We start from the raw sequence: 25,382 nt of genomic DNA on the forward strand, positions 1-25,382 counted from the left end.
ACTATTTGAACACTGTCTACTTCAAGAATGGCCACTCCAGCAATGACCACCTCCATCTGTAAGTGGACCTTAGCTAAGTCCACTTTGCTGAAGTGTTTCGCTCCAGAAAGGTTTGCTAAGATATCTTCTGTCATGGGTAGAGGGTATTAGAATATAAGAACATAAGAAATAGGAGCAGGAGTGGGCCATCTCCTGGTTGAGCCTGCTCCATCAGTCAAAAAGATCATGGCTGATCTGGCCATGGACGTCTCCACCTACCTGCCCTTTCCCCATAACCCTTAATTCTCCTACTATGCAAAAATCTATCCAACCTTGTCTTAAATATATTTACAGAAGTAGCCTCCACTGCTTCATTGGGCAGAGAATTCCACAGATTCACCTCCCTCTGGGAAAAGCAGTTCCTCCTCATCTCCATCCTAAATCTACTCCCCTGAAACTTGAGGCAACTCCCCTGGCTCTAGTCTCACCTATCAGTGGAAACCACTTTCTTGCCTCTATCTTATCTATCCCTTACATAATTTTATATGCTTTTATAAGATCTCCTCTCATCCTTCTAAATTCCAGCAAGTACAGTCCCAGGCAACTCAGTTGTTCCTCATAGTCTCACCCCCTCATCTCTGGATCAACTTGGTGAATCTCCTCTGAACCACCTCCAAAGCGAGTATATCCTTCTTCAAGTAAAGAGACCAGAACTGCACACAGTACTCTAGATGTGGCCTCACCAGCACCCTGTACATTTGTACCATAACCTCCCTGCTCTTAAATTCAAATCCTCCAGCAATGAAGCCCAACATTCCATTTGCCTTTTTGAAAACCTGTTGCACCTGCAAACCAACCTTTTGTGATTCATGCACAAGCTCTCCCAGGTCCTTTGCACAGCAACATGCTACAATCCTTTACTATTTAAATAATAATCTGATCTTCCATTTTTCCTTCCAAAGTGGATAACCATGCTTTTGCCAACATTGTACACTATCTGCCAGACCCTTGCCCACTCACTTAACCTATCTGTATCTCTCTGCAGACTCTCCCTATTCTCTACACAATTTGCTTTTCTGCTCAATTTAGTATCATTAGCAAACTTACACCAATGTATCTAATGTACTTGAGACCATGCTTACTTGCCTCAAATTCTGTGAGAATGATGAAGCAGATCTTTATTCAGTGAAGTTCAGATGGATTTGTTATATTTCTGGTTTCATCTGAATAATTTTCAGTTTTACCCCAAACAGAAATCCATAATTTACCCCTCCACCAAGTTACAATGAAGAATCTACATTTTCCTTGACACATATAAGAAGGGAAAATAGTTATTTTTTATTAACTTATAGTTGCACACTGTTTTTCTAATCTATTATTAATAATTCCTTTGTTACCTCTTCTATTTGCGTTTTATTTTGTTATGTTGGGGTGCATTATGTAAGTGCAATTGTGAAGAAAGTCTGGCAGCACCTCTACTTTCTTAGAAGTTTGCAAAGATTTGGCAAGTCATTTAAAATTTTGAGAAACTTCTATGGATATATGGTGGAGAGTATATTGTTATTTGCATAACGGGCTGGTGTAGAACTACCGATGCCCATGAGCAGAAAATCCTACAAAAAGTAGTGGAATGGCCCAGTCCATCACGGGTAAAGTCCTCACAAACACTGAGCACATCTAAATGAAACGCTGTCGCAGGAAAGCAGCATCCATCATCAGAGACACCCACCACCCAGGTTATGCTCTCTTCTTGCTGCTGCCATCAGGAAGAAGGTACAGGAACTTCAGGAGTCATACCATCAGGTTCAGGAAAAGTTATTACCCCTCAACCATCAGGCTCTTGAACAAGTGGGGATAACTTGACTCAGCTTCACTTGACCCATCACTGGACTGTTCCTTCACCCTGTGGACTCACTTTCAACTAGTTTTCATCTCAAGTTCTCAATATTTATTGCTTATTTATTAGTATTTTTATTATTATTTCTCTTCTGTATTTGTAGTTTATTGTCTTTTGGACATTGTTTGTCTGCCCTATTGGGTGCAGTCTTTCAATGATTCTCTTTGGTTCTTGGATTTATTGAGTAGGTTTCCAAGAAAATGAATCTCAGGGTTGTATGCGGTGACATATAAGTACCTTGATAATAAATTTAATTTGAACTTTGGATGTGAGTTTATCCTTTAGATTAGACTCCACATAAGTTAGAATCATGATTAACCATTGAACTGCTTCTGTTGTTCAATCAGCACATGGCTGAAATATTGCAACACCAGACTTCTGTCTGTCCTGGTAACCTTTAATGCTGTTGTTTCTAAAGAATGTCCTTCTGTCTTAAAAATATTAAAAAAACCATTTGGACAGGTCTATGGATAGGAATGGTTTACAGAGACAGGTGCCAAATGCAGCCACATGAGACAGTCTTGGTTGGAATGGACTTCCTGACTGGGAGACCTCAGTCAGTCCAGATCAGGAGCAGCATCTCCAACACCATCACACTGAGCACGGAGGCTCCCCAGGGCTGTGTGCTCAGTCCACTGCCGTTCACTCTGCTGACCCACGACTGTGCTGCAACACACAGCTCGAACCATATCATCAAGTTCGCTGATGACACGACCGTGGTGGGTCTCATCAGCAAGAACGACAAGTCAGCTTACAGACAGGAGGTGCAGCGGCTAATGGACTGGTGCAGAGCCAAAAACCTGTCTCTTAATGTGAACAAAACAAAGGAGATGGTTGTTGACTTTAGGAGGGCACGGAGAGACCACTCCCCGCTGAACATCGATGACTCCTCGGTAGAGATCGTAAAGAGCACCAGGTTTCTTGGTGTTCACCTGATGGAGAATCTCACCTGGTCCCTCAACACCAGCTCCATAGCAAAGAAAGCCCAGCAGCGTCTCTACTTTCTGCGAAGGCTGAGGAAAGTCCATCTCCCAGCCTCCATCCTAATCACATTCTACAGGGGTTGTATTGAGAGCATCCTGAGCAGCTGCATCACTGCCTGGTTCGGAAATTGCACCATCTCGGATCGCAAGACCCTGCAGCAGATAGTGAGGTCAGCTGAGAAGATCATCGGGGTCTCTCTTCCCACCATCACGGACATTTACACTACACGCTGCATCTGCAAAGGAAACAGCATTATGAAGGATCCCACGCACCCCTCATACAATCTCTTCTCCCTCCTGCCGTCTGGGAAAAGGCTCTGAAGCATTCAGGCTCTCACGACCAGACTATGTAACAGTTTCTTCCCCCAAGCTATCAGACTCCTCAATACCCGAAGCCTGGACTGACACCTTGCCCTATAGTCCTGTTTATTATTTATTGTAATGCCTGCACTGTTTTTGTGCACTTTATACAGTCCTGTGTAGGTCTGTAGTCTAGTGTAGCTTTCTCTGTGTTGTGTTTTTTTTTACGTAGTTCAGTCTAGTTTTTGTACTGTGTTATGTAACACCATGGTCCTGAAAAACATTGTCTCATTTTTACTATGTACTGTACCAGCAGTTATGGTCGAAATGACAATAGAAGTGACTTGACTTGACTTGACTTGAAAATTGGATAAAGTGCCTTTTTTCCGTGAACTGCTTCCACTGCTTTTATGCATATGCTTCCTTAAGTAATGAGACCCATCATGTAAGGTGTATTGCAGATAAGTTGGATCGGTACCGTGTATAACACCATCTCCTGTTTAACTACCTTCACAATATATGATAACATTCTCTTAGCTTTCCTGATAATTTGCTGGATCTGCTGCTACCAGTTTGTAAAACGTGTATGGGGAATCTTAGATCCCTTTACAACTTTCTATATCTCATTTCACATTCATCTTTCTCCATTGACAAATATTTGCCCACTCATTTAATCTGTCTTTATCATCTCACAGCCTCCTTAAGTCCTGTGCACATTGAAGTGTCCTGCTTGTTTTTGTGTCAGCAATAAATTTAGCAATTATACCTTTAGTAACTTTTAACCAAGTTATTAAAATACTGGGGACCCAGCTCTGAACTCTGGCACACCAATTGTTTCACTTTGCCAACCAGAAAAATACTTGATTATGAGGACTCTTATTGTTGAATAATCCTTGAAGTGGCACCTTACCAAAGGCCTTCTGGAAACAAACATCAAAACCTCACAGGTTTCTCATTATCTCCAACATATGATCCACAGAACAACACAAGTCAAAGAGCAGCTCTCTTGTTTTGCTGACATTGAGGGAACAACTTTTGTTATGACATTAGGCCTCTATCTCCGAATTGCCATTATTTGAGATTTGGTTCACCTGGTGTCAACTGCAAACTCGTAGATGGAGTTAGAGCATAACCTGGCCATGAAGTGATGAATGTATGAGGAAATAAGTAGAGAGTTGAGGATTCAGATTTATGAGGTACAATGTTGACGATTATCGTGGGGAAGATTGCAGTGTATTGATCAGAAAGTCAAGGATCCCATTTTGAATTTTGAATTTTACCGGTTTTCATCGGAGTTGAGAGAGGCGGGACTGCGTAGGCGTGTGACGTCGGGCAGTGAAGTGCGGGAGATTTAAAAGGTCAGAAAATCTTGATTCGGGTTTATTTCGGAGAAGGACTTCTGAGAATCGGAGCAAGAGTGAGGCGGAAGCCATTTTGAATTTTACCGGTTTTCATCGGAGTTGAGAGAGGCGGGACTGCGCAGGCGTGTGACGTCGGGTAGTGAAGTGCGGGAGATTTAAAAGGAACACAGCTCGATACAGCGGGCAGCATCGTTGCGGGCAGTGGAGTGAGCCGGGAGTAGAGTGAAGGCTTAAGGGCTTTGGCTCAATGGGCTTCGGCGGAACCGGGTGAGGCGAGGAAGATCGGAGCTGCAGAGCTCTCACAGCTAGTTGCTTGGTAAGTATTGGTAAGTAGTCCTGCTTCCTTTTACACATAACTTTAAAAGTATTGTTAAATAGTGTGATAGTTAGCTGTATTGGGGCAAAGGGTTCTTGTATAACTAATACTAGTACATTAAATTAACTATATAGCATGGAGCAGGTGATGTGTTACTGCTGCGAGATGTGGGAACCGGTAGACCCCATTGAGGGACACGGCGACTACATTTGCAGCAAGTGTTTGTTGCTCGAGGAACTCCAGCTTCATATTGATGAGCTGCAGTCCAAGCTTCAGACACTGCGACACATCAGGGAGGGGGAGAGTTACCTGGACTCTGTGTACCAGGAGATAGTCACACCTTATAGATTAACTAATGTAGATTGCAGTCAAGCACAGGATGGTGTGGCTATGAGTGAGGCAAGTAGGGGAATCCAGGAGGTAGGGCTGGAGGAGATGCAGGCCTTGCTCTTGTCCAACAGATTTGAGGCTTTAACTCCCTGTGAGGGCAGGAGCGGGGACTGTGGGGAGGATGAGCAACCTGCCCATAGCACCGTGGAGTGGGGGGCCATTCCAGAGGGGGGAGTCAATAGAAATGTTGTAGTAATAGGGGACAGTATCGTCGGGGGGATAGATAGGGTTCTCTGCAACCGAGAGCAAGAGTCCCGAAGGCTATGTTGCCTGCCTGGTGCCAGGGTTAAGGACATCTCTTCTGGGCTGGAGAGAAACTTGCAGTGGGAGGGGGAGGATCCAGTTGTCTTAGTACACGTCGGTACTAATGACATAGATAGGACAAGGAAGAAGGTTCTGTTACAGGAATATCAGCAGCTAGGGGTCAAATTAAAAAGCAGAACCTCAAGGGTAATAATCTCTGGATTATTACCTGAGCCACGAGCAAATTTGGCTAGGTTAAATAAAATTAGGGAGTTAAACGCGTGGCTCAAAGACTGGTGTGGGAGAAGTGGGTTTTGCTTCTTGGGTCTCTGGCACCAGTACTGGGACAGGAGAGAACTGTTCCGGAGGGACAGGCTTCACCTGAACCGGGCTGGGGTTAGTGTCCTGGTGAATCATATAACTAGGGCTGCAGAGAGGTCTTTAAACTAACTAGTGAGGGGAAGGATTCTAGAGAGCAAATAATTAAAAAGACAATGGAGAAGGTAATGGATGTAGGTAAAAGTGGAGGAATAAAAAGACAGAGTGTGTCAGGAGGGGAAAGAATGTACGGAGATAAGCGTAAAGTTGTACAAAAGGAAAAGGTAGGAAATAAGTGTCAAACATATTTGAAAGTCCTTTATTTGAATGCACGTAGTATTAGGAATAAAATTGATGAGTTGACGGTACAAGTAATTACGTATGGTTATGATATTGTGGCAATTACGGAAACATGGCTGCAGGGTGACCAGGACTGGGAATTAAACATACAAGGGTATTCGACAATTAGGAGAGACAGGCAAGAAGGAAAAGGAGGTGGGGTGGCTATGTTAATAAAGCAAGAAATCACTGCAATAAAGCAAAATGATATTGGTTCAAAGGATCAGGATAACGAAACAATTTGGGTTGAAATAAGAAATAGTAAAGGGAAAAAAGCAGTGGTGGGAGTAGTCTATAGGCCTCCAAACAGCTGTAACTCAGTTGGTCGGAGCATAAATCAGGAAATAGATGGGGCTTGTAATAAGGGAACAGCTATAATTATGGGGGACTTTAACTTTCATATTGACTGGAATAATCAAGTCGGACACGGCAGCCTTGAAGAAGAGTTTATTCAGTGTATTCGGGAGGGGTTCCTTGAACAATACGTTACTGAGCCGACAAGGGGGCAAGCAGTCTTAAATCTGGTCCTGTGTAATGAGACAGGACTAATAAAAAATGTCCTAGTAAAGGATCCCCTTGGAATGAGTGACCATAACATGGTTGAATTCCATATTCAATTAGAGGATGAGAGGGTTGGATCCCAAACAAGCGTACTGAGCTTAAATAAAGGAGACTATGATAGTATGAGAGTGGAATTGCTTAAGATGGATTGGGAAAATAGATTAAAGGGTAGATCGGTACTTGATCAGTGGTGTATATTTAAGGAGTTATTTTACAACTGTCAAGAAAAATATATTCCACTGAAGAAAAAAGGGTGTAAAAGAAAAAATAGTTATCCGTGGCTAAGTAAAGAAATAAAGCAAAGTATACGACTAAAAAGAAAGTTATATAAGGTAGCTAAATCTAGTGGGAAGATTGAAGATCGAGAAGCTTTTAAAAATCAGCAGCAAATAACAAAAAGATTGATTAAGAAGGGGAAGATAGATTATGAAAGTAAATTGGCGAAAAACATAAAAGCAGATAGTAAGAGTTTTTATAGTTACATAAAAAGGAAAAGGGTGGCTAAAGTAAATGTTGGTCCCCTAGAAGATGAGACCGGGAAATTAATGGTAGGGGACATGGAGATGGCGGAAATGCTGAACAAATTTTTTGTATCAGTTTTTACAGTAGAGGACACTCAAAATATCCCAACACTGGATAAACAGGGGGCTCTAGGGGGAGAGAAGCTAACTACGATTCAAATCACCAAGGAAATGGTATTTGATAAATTAATGGGACTGAAGGTGGATAAATCCCCTGGACCAGATGGCTTGCATCCTAGGGTCTTAAGGGAAATGGCGGTCGGGATTGTGGATGCATTAGTGATAATTTTTCAAAACTCGCTGGACTCGGCAATGGTCCCGGCAGATTGGAAAAATGCTAATGTAACTCCTTTATTTAAAAAGGGCAATAGACAGAAGGCTGGGAATTATAGGCCAGTTAGCCTAACATCTGTGGTTGGCAAAATGTTGGAATCGATAATTAAGGAAACAGTAACAGGGCATTTGGATAAACATAGCTTAATAGGACAAAGTCAGCATGGCTTTACAAAAGGGAAGTCATGTTTGACAAATTTGTTGGAGTTCTTTGAGGACATAACATATAGGGTAGATAAAGGGGAACCAGTGGATGTGGTGTATTTGGACTTCCAAAAGGCATTTGACAAGGTGCCACACCAAAGATTATTACTTAAAGTAAAAAATCATGGGATTGGGGATAATATTCTGGCATGGGTGGAGGATTGGCTTTCTAACAGAAAACAGAGAGTTGGGATAAATGGCTTATTCTCAGACTGGCAGTTGGTGACTAGTGGTGTTCCGCAGGGGTCGGTGTTGGGACCCCAACTCTTTACAATCTATATTAATGATTTGGAGAAAGGGACTAAGTGCAATGTATCGAAGTTTGCTGATGACACAAAGATGGGAGGGAGTGTAATGAGTGTGGAGGACATTGAAACCCTGCAGGGGGACATAGATAGGCTGAGTGATTGGGCAGACATTTGGCAGATGAAATATGATACTGACAAGTGTGAGGTCTTGCACTTTGGCAGGAAAAATAATAGAGCAAGTTATTATCTAAATGGAGAGAAACTGGAAAGTGCTTCTGTGCAAAGGGATCTGGGGGTCCTGGTGCAGGAAACACAAAAAGTTAGTATGCAAGTGCAGCAGGTGGTCAAGAAGGCCAATGGAATGCTGACTTTTATTGCTAGGGGGATGGAGTATAAGAACAGGGAGGTCTTACTGCAGTTGTACCGGGTATTGGTGAGACCACACCTGGAGTACTGCGTGCAGTTCTGGTGTCCATATTTAAGAAAGGACATACTGGCTCTAGAGGCAGTCCAGAGAAGGTTCACTAGGTTAATTCTGGGGATGGGTGGGTTGATGTATGATGAGAGGTTGAGTAGATTGGGACTCTACTCATTGGAGTTCCGAAGAATGAGAGGCGATCTTATTGAAACATATAAGATTGTGAAGGGGCTTGATTGGGTGGATGCGGGGAGAATGTTCCCAATGATGGGTGAAACTAGGACTAGGGGGCATAATCTTAAAATAAGGGGATGCCATTCCAGGACTGAGATGCGGAGAAATTTCTTCACTCAGAGGGTAGTGGGGCTGTGGAAGCTACTACACTCAATAAATTCAAAACGGAGATAGACATTTTCCTGGATAAAAATGGCATTAGGGGATACGGTGAGCGAGCAGGTAAGTGGACATGAGGCTAGGTTTAGATCAGCCATGTGATCTCCTGGACCAGTTTTCGATAGCCTGGATGGGTTGGAGAGGAATTTTCCAGATTTTTTCTCCTCAATTGGCAACTCGGTTTTTTTCCCCCGGGTGATCACATGGGTTTGGGCGGGATGAATAATAAAATAAAATGGGCAGCATGGTGCCCTGTTGATTGGCACTGTTGCCTTGTGGGATTCGGTGAAAACTAGAGTTAAGATTGGATCAGCCATGATCTTGTTGAATGGCGGAGCAGGCTTGAGGGGCCGATTGGCCTACTCCTGCTCCTATCTCTTATGTTCTTATGTTTGCACAGGGACGTGTTGCATTAGGTTCTAGGAGTTTGTAGATGAGTTTGCTTGGATTGTATTGAAAGTGAGTAGTTAAAGAATAGTGTTGGCGCGTGGCCAGGTGGTTAAGGCGTTCATCTAGTTATCTGAAGGTCGCTAGTTCGAGCCTTGGCTGAGGCTGCTTGTGTCCCCTTGAGCAAGGCACTTAATCACACATTGCTCTGCGACAACACCAGTGCCAAGCTGTATGGGTCCTAATGCCCTTCCCTTGGACAACATCGGTGGCGTAGAGAGGGAAGATTTGCAGCTTGAGCAACTGCCGGTCTTCCATTAAAAAAAACACCACTGACGTCAAACTTACAGGCTGATAATTGCTAGGTTTACTCTTAGAACCCTTTTTAAACAATGGAATCACATGAGCAATACGCCAATCCTCTGGCACCATCCCCGTTTCTAATGACATTTGAAATATTTCTGTCAGAGCCCCTGCTATTTCTACACTAACTTCCCTCAAGGTCCAAGGGAATATCCTATCAGGACCTGGAGACTTATCCATTTTTATATTCTTTAAAAGCGCCAGTACTTCCTCTTCTTTAATTATTATAGTTTTCATAACTACCCTACTTGTTTCCCTTACCTTACACAATTCAATATCCTTCTCCTTAGTGAATACTGAAGAAAAGAAATTGTTCAAAATCTCCCCCATCTCTTCTGGCTCCACACATAGCTGTCCACTCTGATTCACTAAGGGACCAATTTTATCCCTCACTATTCTTTTGCTATTAATATAACTGTAGAAATCCTTTGGATTTATTTTTACCTTACTTGCCAAAGCAACCTCATACCTTCTTTTAGCTTTTCTAATTTCTTTCTTAAGATTCTTCTTACATTCTTTATATTCCTCCAGCACCTCATTTACTCCATGCTGCCTATATTTATTGTAGATCTCTCTTTTTTTCCGAACCAAGTTTCCAATATCCCTTGAAAACCATGGCTCTCTCAAACATTTAACCTTTCCTTTCAACCTAACAGGAACATAAAGATTCTGTACCCTCAAAATTTCACCTTTAAATGACCTCCATTTCTCTATTACATCCTTCCCATAAAACAAATTGCCCCAATCCACTCCTAAATCCTTTTGCATCTCCTCACAGTTAGCCTTTCTCCAAACAAAAATCTCAACCCTGGGTCCAGAGCTATCCTTCTCCATAATTATATTGAAACTAATGGCATTGTGATCACTGGACCGGAAGTGCTCCCCAACAAATACCTCCAGCACCTGACCTATCTCATTCCCCAACAGGAGATCCAACACAGCCCTGTCTCTAGTTGGTACAGCTATATATTGCTGCACACTATCCTGCACACATTTTACAAAGTCCAAACCATCCATCCCTTTTACAGTATGGGCTTCCCAGTCTATGTGTGGAAAATTAATATCTCCCACAATCACAACCCTGTGCTTACTACTAATATTGGCTATCTCCTTACAAATTTACTACTCCAATTCTCACTCCCCATTACGTGGTCTATAATACACCCCTATAAGTGTTACTACACCTTTCCCATTCCTCAGTTCCATCCAAATAGTCTCCCTAGACGAGCCCTCTAATCTATCCTGCCAAAGCACTGTTGTAATATTTTCTCTGACAAGCAACGCAACACCTCCCCCTCTTGTCCCTCCGATTCTATCACACCTGAAGCAATGAAATCCAGGAATATTTAGTTGCCAATCACACCCCTCCTGCAGCCATGTTTCACTAATAGCTACAACATCATATGTCCAGGAATCAATCCATGCTGTAAGCTCATCCACCTTTCTTACGATGCTCCTAGCATTAAAATAAATGCATTTAAGAAATTCTCCACCTCTTACTCTGTGTTTATCCCTAAAAGTGCAAACAACTTTATTATCTTCTTTTTCTTCCTCCTCCCCTACATCTTCGGTCTGTGCGCTCCTTCTCTATCACCTGCCTATCCTCCCTCACACACTGTCTACAAGCTTTCTCTATTTGTGAACTAGCTTCCTCTCTCCTAGTCTCTTCAATTTGATTCCCACCCCCCAACCATTCTAATTAAAGTCTCCCCAGTAGCCTTAGCAAATCTCCCTGTCGGGATATTAGTCCGCCTAGGATTTAAGTGCAACCAGTCCTTTTTGTACAGGTCACCCCTGCCCCAAAAGAGGTCCCAATGATCCAGAAACTTGAATCTCTGCCCCTTGCGCCAATCCCTCAGCCATGCATTTATCCTCCACCTCATTCTGTTCCTACTCTCATTGTCGTGTGGCACAGGCAGTAATCCCGAGATTACTACATTTGCGGTCCTTCTTCTCAACTCCCTTCCTAACTCCCTATATTCTCCTTTCGGGACCTCTTTTCCTACCTATGTCATTGGTACCTATGTGTACGACCTCTGGCTCCTCACCCTTCCACTTCAAGATATCTTGGACGCGATCAGAAACATCCCGGACCCTGGCACCAGGGAGGCAAACTACCATCCGGGTCTCCTGATCGCATCCACAGAATCACCTATCTGACCCCCCTAACTATCGAGTCCCCTGTTACTACTACCTTCCTCTTCTTTTCCCTACCCTTCTGAGCTACAGGGCTGGACTCTGTGCCAGAGGCACGGCCACTGTTGCTTCCCCCAGGTAGGCTGTCCCCCCCCAACAGTACTCAAACAGGAGTACTTATTGTCAAGGGGTACAGCCACAGGGGTACTCTTTAGAACCTGACTCTTCCCCTTGCCCCTTCTAACTGTGACCCACTTGTCTGCCTCCCGTGGCCCTGGTGTGACCACCTGCCTGTAACTCCTCTCTATCACCTCCTCAATCTCCCTGACCAGACGAAGGTCATCGAGCTGCAGCTCCAGTTCCCTAACACGATCCCTTAGGAGCGACAGTTCAGCGCACCTGGTGCAGATGTGGACATTCAGGAGACTCCAGGACCTCCCACATCCGACACCGAGAACAGCAAGCTGCCCTCACACTCATAATTCCCCCTTTCCTCAAAATAACCGGAAAAATTGAAAACTAAACCTACCTTGCCTCGCCCGTTTCCGCCTAAGCCCGTTGAGGCAAAGCCCTTAAGCCTTCACTCTGCTCCTGGCTCACTCCGCTTCTTGCAAATGACACTGCCCACTGTATAAGGCTGTGTTCCTTTTAAATCTTCGCCCCTTCACTGCCCGACGACACACGCCTGCGCAGTCCCACCACTCTTGACCCCGATGAGAAAAAAATATCAGAATGGCTCCCGCAGCACTCCCGTTCTGATTCTCAGACTTCCCTCTCCAAAATGTAATGTAGCAAAAATTAATGGGAAGTTAGAGGATTGGGAAGCTTTTAATAATCAACAGAAGGCAACTTAAAAAGCCATAAGGAAAGAAAAAGTGAACTATGAAGGTAAGCAAGTCGATAATATAGAAGAGGAAAGCAATTTTTCAGGTATATAAAGAGTTGAAGAGAGGCGGGAATGGATATCAGACCTTTGGAAAATGATGCTGGAGTGATAGCAAAGGGGGACAAAGAAATGGCAGACAAAGTTAATAATCATTTAGCAACAGTCTTCACTGTGGAAGACATTAATTTTTGAAGAATACATCTCACAATGTCTGACCACATCATTGATATAATCTGGAGTCATTGGATATTTCGGCTGTTTCAACATCAGACACCCTCATCCAGGCGACCCAGCTGTGGTTGATCAAGCCACGACCTGTGTTCGGGTAGCACATTCTACAGATCCCCATAGACTTGCTCTCTTCATCCAGTGCCATGTTGAGGCTTTCTCTTCTGTCTCAATGATGTTGCTGGTGGCTCTTTGCCTCGTACCAGCGATACTCAAGGGCTCTGTGAAGAGATGGTCCAGTGAAGCCCCGGCAGCCCACTTCAACGGGCATGCACTTTGCTTTCTATCCCTGCCTCCGACAGCCACTGACCAGTTCCTCATGTCTGGCAAGCTTCCTCTCATGGGCCTCCTCCATATGCTCTTGCCACAGCACTGTCAACTCCAGCAGGATGATGTGTTTTGCTGTCTCTGAGATCAGGAGGATGTCTGATCTCATTGTGGTCTTGATGATGTGCTGTGGGAACTTTAGTTGTTTCTTGTGGTCAGTCGTGAGCTGCCAGTCATGAGTGGGTGCCAGAATCCCTCTAGGTGCTTTTACTCTTACTTCTGCTTGCTCTCCAGCTCTCACAAAGGTAATGGTTCGATTGCACGGTTGGGCTTGTTTGCTATTACTGATTCTTAAGAAGACTGCTCCCATGAGGATCTTCAATACCTGGTCGTGTCTCCAGTGGTATTGGTCCTTTCCAAGAGCTTTTGGACAGCAGCTCGAGATGTTCTCCAAGCTTCCTCTCCTGGAACAAGACAGACAGTTTGGAGCATCAGCCGTCCCCCAGCTATGCAGACTGGGTGGCAAACACTGCCTGGACAAGGAACTTGATTCAGTATGGCTCTGCTCACCACAGATCAGTACACGTCACTCTCTTTTCCATAGCCTGCTCCCACCTGATCCAAGCTCTCTGCTGTTCCACGCACACTGGTGGATCTCTCTTCAATCACATCAGCTCTCACTTCCTCCTGGATGAGCTTGTGTTTCTCCCTGCCCTTGGCCATGTCATACCTGGGGACTGGGAAGCTTCCCAGGCCAGTTCTTCCTTGAGTTATCACTCTCTCCAGGACACTGTGGTACAGCCAAGATTCAGTTCAGCCTGTTGCATGGCCTCTTCCACTCTCCACTTCCTCCCGGTCTGCACAATGATCCCTGCCTGGGCTACCTTTGGGTTGCTGGACTCCCTGTTTTGCATCAACTCTTTTGCTCTTGTCACCTTGAACTCTTCCTGCAAGGATTGCAAGGGCAGCCACAGTTTGGTGTTCTTTCCTGGATTTTGTGGTGTTAAAACTCATCCTTGCCATTTGATGAGCTTCTCCAGTCCTTGCAGAACCTACCTAGATCCAGCCACGGACTCCATGGTGACTGTTGGGTCATCCATGAAAGGTCTAATTGTTGGTTGCCGTACATCAGAGCCATGGCACTCTGGTTTGGCAGACTTTGCAATCATTTTCATTGCAAGGGCATAGAGGGTCACAGAGATGATCCTGCCTGTGATCTCCAGCCTGTGCCACTCCGATGTCGCTTGGCCTGATGGGACTCTCTTTCTGCCGTTGTTGAAATAATCCAGGATGTAGTCTGCCATTTTGCCTGGAACATGATGCTTGTCCATGGTTGTCAGAACCAGCTTGTGGGTGATTGATCCAGGGGGATTGATCCATAGGCATTGGCCAGGTTGAGCCAGAGTACTACCAGGTCACTTCTGTTCTCCTGTGCCTCTCCAATGAGCTGGGTTACCACTCCTGGAACACCTTCCTTCTGCACAGATGTATTGATGTAGCCATTGTAGGAGAGGAAAGCTGCCAGCACTCTGCAACAATGCTGGGAAAGACACTGAGCAAGGAGATAACTCTGAACTGATCGATTGTCCTGGGATCTTCTTCCTTTGTGACTAGGACTCCATCAGCAAATCTCCACTGCTCAGCCACCTTTCCTTCTCCAAGTGACTTTTTGTATCCTCCAGAGCCACTTAAGCATTCAGGGCAATTCTTATAGACTTATATGGGGCTCCACTCAGTCCAGGTGCAGAGCTAGACCTTGCCTTCCTCACCACACTTCTTTCAGGAGTGGTTCTCTACTGTCAAACTCAGTGCTAGGTGAAGATGGACCTATCAAGATGCTGCAGTGAACCAGATCTCTTCCTCTGTTGGAGTCATTGTAGGTGGTCTGGATATGTAGGTCTAGTTCCCCCTTGTAGCACATCAAGGTCTCACTTAGCTTCTGCCCCAGTATTTGTTTGGTGACCCCAAATGGGTTGGTTATGAAGGCTGCTTGCCTCCTGGCTCTCTCCTTGTGTCATCTTCTATGCCACTCAGCCCTGTACAGGATTATAAGCCTCTTTCTGAGAATACTACACAGCTCTGCCAGAGGTAGTTGCTGTTTCTCACTGGCCTTTTTGTACTGACGTTTCAGGGACTTCAATTCTTGGCTGATTTTGTGGCTCTTGCCTGCTCTCTGGTTCATAGTATATTGTGTTCTGGATGGCTTCAGTTCCACTGCACCAAACCTTTCCTCAGCAAAGTTGACTATGATTGTCGTCATTGCCTGCCGTCATCTTTTCGCATCTCCCTTTGCCGTTGCAGGCCTGTGGCCATTTTATTCAAACCACCTCAGATGTTCTTGGTGTGCTGCAACACTGCGAGGCTCTGGGCACTGTGGGGTGACTCTGGACCTAGCTCCTCCTGCCTCTCACCAGGTGCTCTCCTTTTGTGCTGTGTTGCTGCTTCACCCACCAGACTAGTGTATCTTCAAGACTCAATTGTTCTTGCAGATCTTCCCACAAATGCATTCCACTCATTGGCTTTCCATTCCATGGTTCATTAACATTGGGTCAGTCAAGTTGGGGCATTCATCCTCTCCCCCGCCCTTCTCTCGACCTACCCTGGGGATGATCTATAGCTTGCTTTGGGTTTCTTCTTCACAGAAGATACAGCTTGGGTTGCTAACCCTCCCTACCCTAGTTGCTGTCTTTCCAGACTGTCACTGTCTCCCTAGTCATCACCATGGTTGTCAACCAGCCTGTTCCTGGTCGTCACTGGTAGCTCCAGCTAAGAATACATATGACGGTGATCTCAACATATCATCAGTGATGTAACCTGGGGTCATCGAATGTTTTGGAAGTGCTATTACTAAGAAGTTGTCTGAGAGGCTGAAAGGTCTGAAAGTAGATACGTCACCTGGATCAGATGGACTACACCCCTGGATTCTGAAAGAGGTAGCTGAAGAGATTGTCTGGGCATTAGTAGGTACCTTTCAAAAATCAGTAGATTCTGGAATGGTTCTGAAGGACTGGAAAATTACAAATGCCACACTACTCTTTAAGAAGGGAGAAGAAAGGAAATTATAGGCCAGTTAGCCTGACTTAAGTGGTTGGAAAAATATTGGAGGCCATTATTAAAGCTGATGTTACATGTACTTGCAGACGCATGACAAAATAGGCCAAAGTCAGCATGGTTTCCTTAATCTTGTCTGACAAATCAGTTGACATTCTTTGAAGATAGACAAAAACGAATCAGTTAATGTTGCTTAATTGGATTTTTTAGACAGCCTTTGACAAGGTGACACATATGAGGCTGCTTAACAATTTAAGAGCCAATGGTATTACAGGAAATATACTAACATGGATAGAAGATTGACTGACTGGTAGAAAGAAAAGAGTGGGAATAATGGGAGCCTTTCCTGGTTGGTTGGCTGCCAGTCAGTAGTGGTGTTCCATCAAGGTCTGTGTTAGGACCACTTCATTTCAAGTTACATGCCAGTGATTTGGATGACAAAATTGATGGCTTTGTGGCCAAGTTTACAGATGATGGGAAGATAGATGGCTGATCAGGTAGTGTTGAGGAAGCAGGGAGTCTTCAGAATTGACTTAGAAAGATAGGGAGAATGGGTAAAGAAGTGGCAGATGGAATACAGTGTCAGGAAGTTTGTGATCATGCACTTGATAAAAGGAATAGATGATCTAAATAAGGGAGAAAATTCTAAAATCAGAGGTGCAAAGGAACGTGTGTGTCCTCGTGCAGGATATGCTGAAGGTTAATTTGCAGGTTGAGTTGGTGGTAAGGAAAGAAAATTCAGTGTTAGCATTGATTTCCAGAGGACTAAGATATAAAGCCAAGGATGTAATGCTAAGGCTTTATAAAGCATTGGTCAGACCGCACTCGGAATATTGTACACAGTTTTGGGCCCTTATTTAAAAGATGTGTTTACATTGGAGATGGTCCAGAGGAGGTTCACAAGGTGATTCTGACAATGAAAGGGTTAAAGTATGAGGAGCATTTGATGGATCTGGACATGTACTCACTGGAATTTAGAAAAATGGCATGTGATCTCATTAAAACCCTTTGAATATTGAAAGGTCTACATAGAGTGGATGCGGGTGAGTATGTTTTCTATAGTGCGGGAGTCTAGGACTAGAGGGCACAGCCTCAGCCTAGAAGGACATCCATTTAGAACAGAAATAAGAATGATTTTTTTTAGCCAGATAGTAGTGAATCTGTAGAATTCATAGCCACACATGGCTGTGGAGGCCAAGTCAATGGGTATACTTAAAGTGGCAGTTGATAGGTTCTTGATTATTCAGCATGTCTAAGGTTACGGGGAGAAGACAGGAGACTGGGGTTGAAAGGGTTAATAAATCAGTCATGATGTTATTGTGGAGCAGACTTGATGATAGTTCTGCTCCTATTTCTTGTGGTCTTTAAAGAATGCAGTGGCTCATACTTGATACCTTGCAGAGATAATAATTTTATCCTATCTTGAGCAACTTACGCTAAATGCTGGAGGAACACGGCAGGTCTGACAGCATCATTGGAAATGAATAAGCAGTCAACGTTTTGGACCAACACTCTTCTTCAGGACTGAAAAGGAAGGGAGAAGACACCAGAATAAACAGGTGGGGAGAGGGGAAGGAGGATAGGTGAGGTCAAGTGAGTAGGAAAGTTAAAGGGCTGGAGAGGAAGGAATTTGATTGGAGAGGGGAGTAAGGGCAGGAGGAGGGGATTCAGGGAAGGTGCTGGGCAGGAGAGAAGCTGTAAGAGGCCAGAGGGGAGAGAGAAGAAGAGGGAAGGGAGAGGGAAATATTTTTTATATTCTGAAAGGATACAGTCGGCCCTCATCTACGTGTTCTGCATGCATGGATTCAACCAACCGCGGAATGGGAAAACCCGGAAGTTCTTTCTCCAGCACTTGTTGTTTGAGCATGTACAGACTTTTTTTCTTGTCATTATTCCCTAAACAATACAGTATAACAACTATTTACATAGCATTTACATTGTATTAGGTATTATAAATAACCTAAAGATAATTTAAAATATACGGGAGGGTGTGCATAGGTTACCGCGGATCGGGAATTGAAAAAAAACGGAAGTTCTCTAAGTTGGAACAGGTGCATCCGGTATTATTTAGCGTCAGTTAATCAAACGTTTGTCTTAGTATATAGTATATATTTTACCTTTCTATGCATATAAAACACTAAAGAAACGTATGTATTTCAGTAATTAAACCACTGCGTTGCTTAGTAATAATTGTAGCTTTCATCAGAGCAGGGTCTTTCACATGCTCCATTATTCTCACTTTATCCTTTAAAATTGTTCCAATCTGTAGCCTAACGCTTTTCCAATGACCAATGATGTTTCACCTCTTTCCAATTGCTTTATTATTTTCAATAAAAAACACAAAATGCTGGCAGAACTCAGCAGGCCAGACAGCGTCTATGGGAGGAGGTAGTGACAACGTTTCGGGCGGAAACGTCGTCACTACCTCCTCCCATAGATGCTGGCTGGCCTGCTGAATTCTGCCAGCATTTTGTGTTTTTTATTTATTTCCAGCATCTGCAGATTCACTCGTGTTGCTTTATTATTTCCACTTTATTTTCAATCGTGATCGTTTTCCAGAACAGAAACATTGCGGGTGGTGGGTCCCGAGCTCTGCCAGGTCCTAAAGTCCACCAACTTGAGCATCCGCTTTTTCTGGTATCTGCCGGGGGAGCGCTCCCAGAGCCAATCCCCTGCGGATAAAGAGGACCAACTGTAAATTGATATTCGTGCCATCAGGTTAGAGGCTACAGAGATGGAATCTAAGGTGTTGCTCCTCCACCCTGAGGGTGGCCTCAACTTGGCACAAGAGGAAGCCAAAGACTGATATGTTGGAACAGGAATGGGAATTGAAATAAAAATGTTTGGCCAACGAGAAGTTTTGCTTTTGGCAGAGGAGCAGAGATGCTTAATGAAGCCGTCCCCCAATTTACAATAGGCCTCACCAATGTAGAGGGGGGGGGGCTGTATCAGGAGAACCACACACAATAGACAATTCCAGCTGATTCACATGTGAAGGCTTGCCTCACCTGGAAGGACTGTTTGGGAACCTGAATGGAGGTGAGGGAGGAGGTGAATGGGCAGGTGTATCACTTTGGCTGCTTGCAGGGGTAAGTGCCAAGAGGGAGATTACTGTGGAAGAATGAATGACAAAGGGAATCTCAGAGGGAGTGATCCCTGTGGAATGTGGGGGGCAGGAGGTAACAATATGTTTGGTGGTAGGATCCCTTTGGAAATGGTGGAAGTTGCAGAAGATGATGTGTTGGATGTGGAGGCTCATGGGCTGGTAGGTAAGGACAGGAGGAACTCTATCACTGTTAAGGTGAGAAGATGTGCAGGTGCTCAGGAAATGGGAGTGAGGGTGGAGGAAGGGAAATCCTGTTCTTTGCAGAAGGAGAACGTCTCTGATGTCCTAGAAGAGAAAGCTGCATCCTGGGGGAATAGATATGGTGGAGGTGAAGGAACTGAGAAAAGGGAATTTCATTTTTTGCAGGAGACTGGGCGGGAAGAAGTATAGTCAAAATAACTATGGGAATCAGTAGGTTTATAAAGATAATTGGTTGACAGTTTGTCTTCAGAGATGAAGGCATGGAGATTGAAAAAGGGGAAGGAGGTGTCAGAAATGGACCAAGTGGATTTAAGGGCAGGGTGGAAGTTAAAGGCAAAGTTGAAATTGACAAGCTTAGCATGGGTGCATGAAATGGCACCAATATGTCGTTAATGGAGTGAAGGGAGAGTTGGAGAACGTTACCAGGGAACACTTGGAACACGGACTGTTCTACATTGTCAACGAAGAGGCAGGCATGGCTTGGGCTCATGCAGGTGCCCATGGCCACCCCTTGAGTGGTGATGAAGGGGAATTGGTAAGTTTTATATTGAGAAAGAAGTGGAGAGTTTTAAGGCCTTCTTGATGGGTATAGAAGTGTGCAGCGACTGGACATGCATGGTGAAAATGAAGCAGTCAGGTCCAGGGAATTGAAAGTTAGTGAGGAGATTGAAAGCAGAAGTGTCGCAGCAAAGTCTGAACCAATGGTATGAGGACATGGGTTCAATGGGACAGGAGCAAGGTAGAGACAATGGGCCAACCTAGACAGTCAGATTTGTTTGATCTGGGGTAGGAGGTAGAAGAGAGCAGTGTGGAGTAAGGGAACTATGAGTTTGGTTGCTGTGGATGGGAGTTCTCCAGAGATGATGACGTCAGTGATGATCTCAGAGAAGTTTTCTGATGGTCCGGAGTGGGGTCCCCTTCGAGGGGTAGGTATGAGGAGGTGTCTGAGAGTTGCCACCTGGCCTCAGTGTGGTCAGTGTGCCTCACTACAACAGTACCTGATTTGTCTGTGGGTTTGATGATGAGGTTGGAATTAGTGTAGAGCTGAGGGGGTAAGGTTTGAGGAAGGGAGATGAGTGCTGAGCAATTCGATCTGAAACGATTCAGTGGGGTGTCTGAGAAAAGGAGGAGGGTTGGAGACAGGGAAAGGGATCAGCAGAGCAGGGTGTGGAATGTTTGCCAAAGAAGTGGGCTCTGAGACAGCAGCAATGGAAGAAGAACTTAGTGTTGTGGTGGGCGTGGAACTCACTAAGGTGCAGGCAAAGGGGGACAAAGGGAGGGGTTTTGCTGAGGACCCCAGAGAGGGGAAGGTCTGAGGGAATATGGTGAAGATACTGCAAGGCCAGAATCAGAAGGGGGAAAGGGAGTTGGTGATGCCAGGGGAGAGGGAGGGTTGGGGCGTTCAGGGAACATGTGGTGGGAGAGAGATTGAGGCTCCGGGGACCCATGAGGTGATTATAGAGCCAGAGAGACATGGGTTTGGAGAGTGGTGGTGGGGGAAGTGGACCCTGGGGGCCCAGTGATTGTGAAGAAAGTTTTGGCCTGGAGGTACTGGCAATCGAGGTTCAGCCTGAGCCATAGCTAGAGGCTATAAATATGTCCAAAGTTGCAGGAACCACCATAGGTGCCAATGGAATCCAGGGTCTGGATCCACTCTTGGTTGTTGGAACTGGGGTTGACAACAATTGTGTCACCGTTCCAGAGGCATCCAGGACCATCAGAGCCAGGGATGGAGTCAGCGAGATCTGTGGTCTGGGGGCATCTGATCAAATCGAGATCTGAGGGGGTGGCAGCAGGGATCGCGTTCTGGCCTTATCTTGCTTAATAATTCCTTTCAAGCTTCAGAAAATCTTTAGTTAAGTGCACTTAACCTTATCTGTTGTAGTAAATATGAGTACTGTTGGTGTCATTAAACATAGTAAATGTGTAGCATTTTCCCCAGGAAAGCCATTTTGTATTGGGCTGTGTTTCAATCCAAACGTGATTCCGAACATGTATGCTAGAAGCATGTAATGACATGTGAGCTTTAGACTACAATGTTACTCTGTTATCAGTAATAGACATGTAAGTTATGTTTGCCCTTTGCATTTAGGCATTGATTATTATTTCATGTATCAAAGATTATCAATTTGGCTTAGGAGATATCTAACCATATAATCTATGTCTGAAAGAAGGAGTTACTCATCTTGAAAAGTGAATGAGGTATGTCAGAGTAATGAGTGAGAGAGAGGGAGCTGTGATGTAATGTTTAAAGCACATTTAGTCATAATGATTACACCATTTTTTTGTTCTCACCCTTGTTAATTCATTACTGGGTCATGCATGTATTTCTAAGAGGATATTTCAGGTTGAGTATCCGTTATCCAGAATTTGAGCGCAGACATGATGTCACAAATGGAAAATTCCACAAGGCATTGGGAAGGTTCCCAGGTGATACATAGGTCTCTGTGCATCAGAGACATTTCTGAGAAATGACCTCATACATGTAATGAACAGAAATTAATGAAAAATAGAAAAACACTGCATACAGTGAAAAATGAAGATCTTGAACATGTATTGAAAGTGGATTCATCAGAGTGAAAATATGCTATTTAACAGTACGCTGATTACGAAACAAGCAAAGACCTATCACGGCAAACTGAAAATTGAAGGTAATTGTGAATATTCAGCAGGTTGGTTGCAGAAATTAAAGAAAAGGCACAACACTAATTTTTAAAGGATTACAGAATTTTAATAATAAAGCTTCTGCTGATCACGAAGCTTTATTAAGTTTGCGAAGATCACTGATGAAAATCTAACTCGGAACAAGTCTACCGTGCTGATTATTTTTATACCTTATATCAGACTTTAAAAAAGGTAAAATACAAATATAGTGTACTGTAGCCTTTTAATCTAAACATAACGTTGTAGGTGGAGACTGAAATCCTGCCGTTGTTTGACAGCTGATTCAGGTATTCTTCTCTCCCCATGCTGCTGTGCTGCCTTTGTTACCTTGTACGCATGTGATGAGCAAGTGAAAGACAAAGGCTGCTCACTGGTATGGTAGCACATTAATTCAGAGTTGGAAATGATATTAATCACAAGTTATCTCACAGGTATTCCAAAATCTGAAACACTTACGGTCCCAAGCATTTTGGATAAGGGGTATTGAACTGTATCAATTATATTTCCTAATGGCATGAAAGGTCATTTGACCCATTGAGTCTGTGCTGGTTTACAAACAATGCGATTCCCTCACTACATTTCCTTGTAATTTCCATCAGTTCTTTACAATTGTCAACGTTCAATTAACCTTCCAACCAGCACAATTTGAGGTGGGGAAGGAAACTGGAATATGCACATGATAATACACTGACACCATGCAGACAACATCAGAGCTCAGGATTTAATCTGGCCACTGGGGATATGAGGCAGATGCAGTAATCAGTTACTCAGGCATAGAATTTATACTGCTTCTTAAAGGCAGGAGCATCAAGAGAAAAGTGCAATCAAGTATTGCCAAGAACCAAAACATCAAACTTCTTTGTTTTTTCTTGGACCTTTGGTAATTCTTCTACTAAATAGACAGCTGATTACACCCTCAGAAATGTTTCTTGTGACTTGAGTGTGGATTAACTGTCAATAAATTGAATGGATTAACTGTCGATAAATTGAATGAATCTAAGGAAAGTCTGTACACTAGAAACTCCTTTTACAAGTATTTGTCTTTTGCATAAAGTAATGGGTGACTGGTTTCCCTTCTAGATCAAGAAGCAACAGCAGGAGGTGTTGGACTACCTGCAAGCTAACAAAATAGAATTTGAAAGATGTGACATTGCAGTGAGTGACGAAAACAAAATGTTCATGCGGGAGAACGTTCCCGAGAATTGCCGTCCTGCAAGTGGAATTCCACTTCCACCTCAGATCTTCAACAACAATCATTACTGTGGGGTGAGATTAACTTGCAGCTCCTGTCCTGAATGTGTTCTTAGGGGTGGGGGTGGAGGGGTTAATAGCTATCAATGTAATTTACTGACTAACAATGGACAGATTAACTGTTTTACCATCACCATCTCTTGGTGACCTCTTGCCCTGTCATTCACTGAACCCAACCCAACCCAATCCCCCATTTTGACCAATGGGCACTGCATGAGCTTCTTCTGACAATTCCCATCTGCCTGCTCCTCGCAGCCTCCCCCTGCACTGCCAACTCCTTCATGAAACACTTGTAGTCCCGTTCTCCTACCCCTTTACTTTTTCCCCTTTTGAGAGCACAGTTGAAGCATGTTGACTCCACCCAGTTCTTTAATGCACACTTACCACTTCCTTAATATAGATTCTAGTAGTGAATTCTAAGGATGTCAGGCTGATTGGTTTAATTATGAAAGTGAAAGGTGTCTGCTGACATTCCTGCACATGTTAATGCACAACTGGTACAATACTAACTTATTCTTGTCAGGCTGTTGGGTAGATGGAATGTGTATGTGTCCTTACACTGATGGGGGTGTGGAAAATGATTTGGTGGGCAGAGTTTCGTTCTCAGTGAGGTGGAGTTAGTCCTTGATCATGTGCCTTTTTGAATGACGTCCTATCAGAACAGACCAGAGTGTCAATGTGGGGCTTGTATGTACGCACTGTGAGCTTGTGGGTTTCTCTGGATGCACCTATTCCCTCCCACATTCCTAAAATGTGCAGATTGATAGTTTAGTTGACTTCTGCAGTTTACTTTCCTGCTGTTACAATGTAGGAACTGGGAAGGAGCAGATTGGTATGGAGCAGTACAATGTACCATGTACCACTTCAACCAAGCCTGTACATCTATGACGACAATATAATCCCATCTGACCATTTCTACCTCTCTACTCCCTGCCCCATCATGTGTCTGTGACAGGGAAGTAAGACAAGGGAATTCATAGATGAGTGGCCTGAACTACCCTGGTTGAGCAGTGACTGTTCATTCCCAGGTCATGGTTTAAGATCACTGCCAAAGGTTGATTGAGAGCTTACAAATCACTTGGCTTCCACTGTCGATCGGACTCAGCGGGACCCAGGGGGACTGAAACACTGACCGGGTTCAGCCGGACACAGGGGGGACTGAAACACTGACCGGGTTCAGCCGGACGCAGGGGGGACTGAAACACTGACCGGGCTCAGCCGGACGCAGGGGGGACTGAAACACTGACCGGGCTCAGCCGGACCCAGGGGGGACTGAAACACTGACTGGGCTCAGCCGGACGCAGGGGGGACTGAAACACTGACCGGGCTCAGCCGGACCCAGGGGGGACTGAAACACTGACAGGGTTCAGCCGGACCCGGGGGGACTGAAACACTGACTGGGCTCAGCCGGACGCAGGGGGGACTGAAACACTGACAGGGTTCAGCCGGACCCGGGGGGACTGAAACACTGACGGGGCTCAGCCGGACCCAGGGGGACTGAAACACTGACGGGGCTCAGCCGGACGCAGGGGGGACTGAAACACTGACGGGGCTCAGCCGGACCCAGGGGGGACTGAAACACTGACCGGGTTCAGCCGGACCCGGGGGGACTGAAACACTGACCGGGTTTAGCCGGATCCAGGGGGGACTGAAACACTGACGGGGCTCAGCCGGACCCAAGGGGGGGGACTGAAACACTGACGGGGCTCAGCCGGACCCGGGGGGACTGAAACACTGACGGGGCTCAGCCGGACCCAGGGGGGGACTGAAACACTGACCGGGCTCAGCCGGACCCGGGGGGACTGAAACACTGACCGGGTTCAGCCGGATCCAGGGGGGACTGAAACACTGACCGGGCTCAGCCGGACCCAGGGGGGACTGAAACACTGACCGGGCTCAGCCGGACCCAGGGGGGGACTGAAACACTGACCGGGCTCAGCCGGACCCGGGGGGACTGAAACACTGACCGGGTTCAGCTGGACCCGGGGGGGACTGAAACACTGACCGGGCTCAGCCGGACCCACAGGGGTCTGAAACA

At 44.9% G+C, this 25,382-nt stretch overlaps 1 protein-coding gene across 2 annotated transcripts in view; it reads left to right on the forward strand.

The window, feature by feature from the left end:
- Nucleotides 1–25,382, forward strand: part of LOC140734554 (adapter SH3BGRL-like) — an 85,612-nt gene that overhangs the window by 35,577 nt on the left and 24,653 nt on the right. For both annotated transcript variants that reach the window (XM_073058683.1, XM_073058684.1), the window contains exon 2: nucleotides 23,174–23,359. In XM_073058683.1, the coding sequence (XP_072914784.1) occupies nucleotides 23,174–23,359 (186 nt within the window). The remainder of the gene's footprint in view (nucleotides 1–23,173; nucleotides 23,360–25,382) is intronic.

The sequence above is a fragment of the Hemitrygon akajei genome, chromosome 10, assembly GCF_048418815.1.
Source record: "Hemitrygon akajei chromosome 10, sHemAka1.3, whole genome shotgun sequence".
NCBI classification, from domain to species: domain Eukaryota; kingdom Metazoa; phylum Chordata; class Chondrichthyes; order Myliobatiformes; family Dasyatidae; genus Hemitrygon; species Hemitrygon akajei.